This window comes from Cyprinodon variegatus, unplaced genomic scaffold (genome assembly GCF_000732505.1).
Source record: "Cyprinodon variegatus isolate N-32 unplaced genomic scaffold, C_variegatus-1.0 Scaffold726, whole genome shotgun sequence".
Taxonomy (NCBI): Eukaryota; Metazoa; Chordata; class Actinopteri; order Cyprinodontiformes; family Cyprinodontidae; genus Cyprinodon; species Cyprinodon variegatus.
In genome coordinates this window covers 80,687-84,232 of record NW_015151179.1, presented here as the reverse complement: position 1 = coordinate 84,232, position 3,546 = coordinate 80,687, and the positions used below count along the sequence as shown (strand labels likewise).

At 41.1% G+C, this 3,546-nt stretch overlaps 1 protein-coding gene across 1 annotated transcript in view; it reads right to left on the bottom strand.

Moving 5' to 3' along the window:
- The window catches only part of LOC107097822 (usherin-like), a 173,697-nt gene that overhangs the window by 108,767 nt on the left and 61,384 nt on the right, over positions 1 to 3,546 (bottom strand). Inside the window, exon 24 of the mRNA XM_015395130.1 lies at positions 1,975 to 2,130. Coding sequence (XP_015250616.1) covers positions 1,975 to 2,130 — 156 coding nt within the window. The remainder of the gene's footprint in view (positions 1 to 1,974; positions 2,131 to 3,546) is intronic.

Below are 3,546 nucleotides of genomic sequence, written 5' to 3'. Positions count from 1 at the left end.
ACAAAACAGACAAAACAGACAAAAATATAATAACATGCACATAAATAAATACTTAAAAAAATAATTAAAAAATAAAGTTGAAGATTATAAAGGACAGAAAAATAAATAAGGTAAATATTACAAAGGCAAATAAATAAAGAAGCTAATTAAGAGTTATATACATTTATGTCTCACTTTTTTTGTTATTTCTGTATTTATTTTTAAATATGGCAGAGTTGGTCCTTCATAGATTTGTACGTACAAACTATAATGAATTATTTCGGTTCCTTGCAGCACTAACAATGCAGCTTTGCAGTGTTCAGGGTGAGGATTACCTTTGCAAATATCCCACATTCTGAGCCTGCATATAGGGACACCAAGAGGGAAAACTGCCTTAAAGAAACCAACAACAGAGTCTGGCTCGGTGTGAGCAGCTAGAGTTTGGATACAAGGGCAAATAATAGTCCCATTTACACTACCCTCTTAAAATGGATCCGTGCCGAGCTTGGATCAGTTAACCGTTTTGAGCTTGGATCCTTATTACCATTTTACACACCATGCTAGCACGGGTCCTTGCATCCTAGTGACGATCTACGGTACTACTGCTTTCTAGAGGGAAACAAGTAAACCAACATGGGGTTGCAAAGAGTCAGGTCGAAGAAGGCATTCTTTGGTGAATTTACCTGACAGAGTCGGCTTTTGGGAATTGGATACGACAAGCGACAGTATAATCAGGGCTTACAGACGCAGGAAACTACGACAGGAGTTGAGGTTCATCACACTGCTAAGCAGAATCATCACTGGAAATCATGTGGCATGGTAGAGAAGCTAGTATTTATATGAATGTCTGAAATTTCATGTTTACGGAAACTGACGGTTAGGAGATGACATGGTCTGCTCATGCACTCTTTATTATCTGAGAATCGAGCCTCAACTGAACCATGACAAGGCCTACTAATGAACTAGTACCATATTAGCGCAGTTTGGTTGTGTCTGGTGCAGTCCGGTTCAGTTGTGCGTGCAATTTACACTCAACAGTTATCTCGATTGCCGTGCTCAGACCGATTTCTGCATGATTTCAAAAGGCTAGTGTAAATGGGGCTAATAAGACGAACAATTCAAGTTTCCTTTCCCCTTTTAAAAAGGCCTACAGGTTCCATTTACCTTGTAAGTGTAAAGAGGGCTGAATACTTCATGTACATGTTCTTTCATGCTAATTTATACAAATCCCTTCTAAAGCCGGGCATACACTGTGCGATATTTTCAATTGTTGCACATAGCTGCAGCTCAAACGGTATGATGACACCGCAGGGTTTAAATGTTCACAGCTAACAATGCATGTTCTCACACCCTGCGGCGCGACGCTCTGATGCGACCTTACGACGGCTGACTGAATTTCAAACATGTTTGATTTTCTCCCAACCTTATGATTCCTGACTGGGAGGTGGTCGCCCCTCGTTACCCCCTGTACACTACACGATGAAGCCCGATCGAAAAACTCTTGCACGGCTGGAAAATTGGCCCGAAAAGGGCAAAAATCGTACAGTGTATGCCTGGTTTCAGAAACGTTTGCAGAAAGACAAAAAGTATGATTTAAGCCATGCATATAAAATTACACAAAATGTACATTAAAGAGAGAATAGAAGCAAAATCGGTAGTTCTTCTAACAATGTAGCAAATGTGTGAAAAAAAGTTAAGCGCAGTGCATTCTGGGAAAAGCTGATACACCTGAAAGACGGTCAGCTGATTTAAAAACAGGCACATAGGACTCAGAGCAGTTCAGAAAAGATAAAGTAAAAAAGCTCCAACCATGTGGTGGACTGAGATTAAAGGACACTGTGAAACAAAAAGAAATTAATTCTTTGGGATATTTGCTTAATGTATCTTTGAACGGTATTAAAAGATCGACATCAGCCGTTACTCTCCGATCAGCTCTGCACACACTGTTTGCTGCAGCACTGCCATTTGCTGTAGAGCTCATTCCAGTAATCTCACCTGCTTAGGCCTTTATCTTCATAGAACAATTTGGTGCCGGAGTAAACATGGAACCAGCGATGGAGATCTTCAGAGGGGGGTGGGGAAGTGGCTGTTAATGTGGGAACCATGGTGACGGCCAGGGGTTGGTGGGTTTTACGTCTGAGCAACTTGTATCTGAGGGGGGGAAATTTGAATAACAGAAAAACAAACACACACAGTTCGATGTTAAAGAATCCATCGACACACAAAGACACTCCTTACAGTGCTCATACATACACACATACATACCCTAACTTCCACACAGAATTTTAGCTGACTTTTATCACTCATTTCTTCCGCTTATGCAGTTTTTCATCATCTCCGTTCTTGAGCTTTCTCTGTATCTCATCCCTCCCAATGCCCCTAAAGCTGTTTTTCTCTGGGTTTTGTGTTTTACTTTCCCCACAGTGATGCTAATTTCTGCTGTAATCAGAAGAGAAGGGCTTAACGCTGCCTTTTAACCAACCCACTTAGACAAACACACTGAGCTGAGCAGCGCAGAAAAGAGAGAGAGAGCACCCTTAATGCATTTTAATCAACTACTGCGAAAAATGGACCTTTATTTTAGGCCTAATCGCAGGCAGAGTCGAACAGGACGTGAACAAAGTGGACCAGAATGTGCATTAGTTCTGAGAAAACACCGATTATAAATGCATAACACTTAGCTCATTAGCAGGCATTTGTGTTTGCAGTTTCTTAGTGTATTCTTATTTCTGGTGAAATTCTTCAGCAGTTTTTTTTTTAATAATCTGCATGATATCTATTATTTTGCTAATGGATCAAACACCAAATTTATTCTAAAAGTTTGTTTCTTATCATTAAATTTGGAACCTATCAAAAGAATTTCCTTTGAGCCAATATTGTTCTCCTCTTCTTTTCCATGCATTTAAAAAAATCACCAAGCAAAAGATAAAAATGGTTTTAATCCTATATTTTTCTAAAGAAGCTGGTATGCTATTTCTAAATCACATTCTCACAGTGTTAACAATGCTTTTTGCTTAAATGTATTAAATTTAAGACCTTCTACAGAGGGAAAATCAAGAGCCTGCTGACCAGCTACATCTCCATCTAGTCTGGGAGCTGCAGGGCCTCTGACTGGAAGTCTCTACAGCGGGTGGTGAGGACAGGGGAGAAGATCACGGGGGCCCCGCTCCCCTGCATCAAGAACATCGCGGACAGGCGCTGCCTATCCCGGGCTCACCAGATCCTCTCCGACCCCACCCACCCAAACCATGGACTGTTTTCCCCACTGGCATCCGGCAGAAGGTTCCGCAGCATCTTCTGCAGAACGCCCAGACTACTGAACAGTGTCTTCCCCCTGGCCAATAGACTGCTTAACGCCACATAACACCCCTCCAACCGCCCCCCCCACCACCACCACACACACACACACACACAAACACTAAAACCACCCCCCATGATGGACATGGACAATACATGCACCTTAGTTTAGTTTTGTCTTGAATTTAATGTTTTGTTTTCAATAACTCAGTGCAATATTTATTATTGATGGTTCTTTTTCAATAACTCAGTGCAATATTTATTATTGAT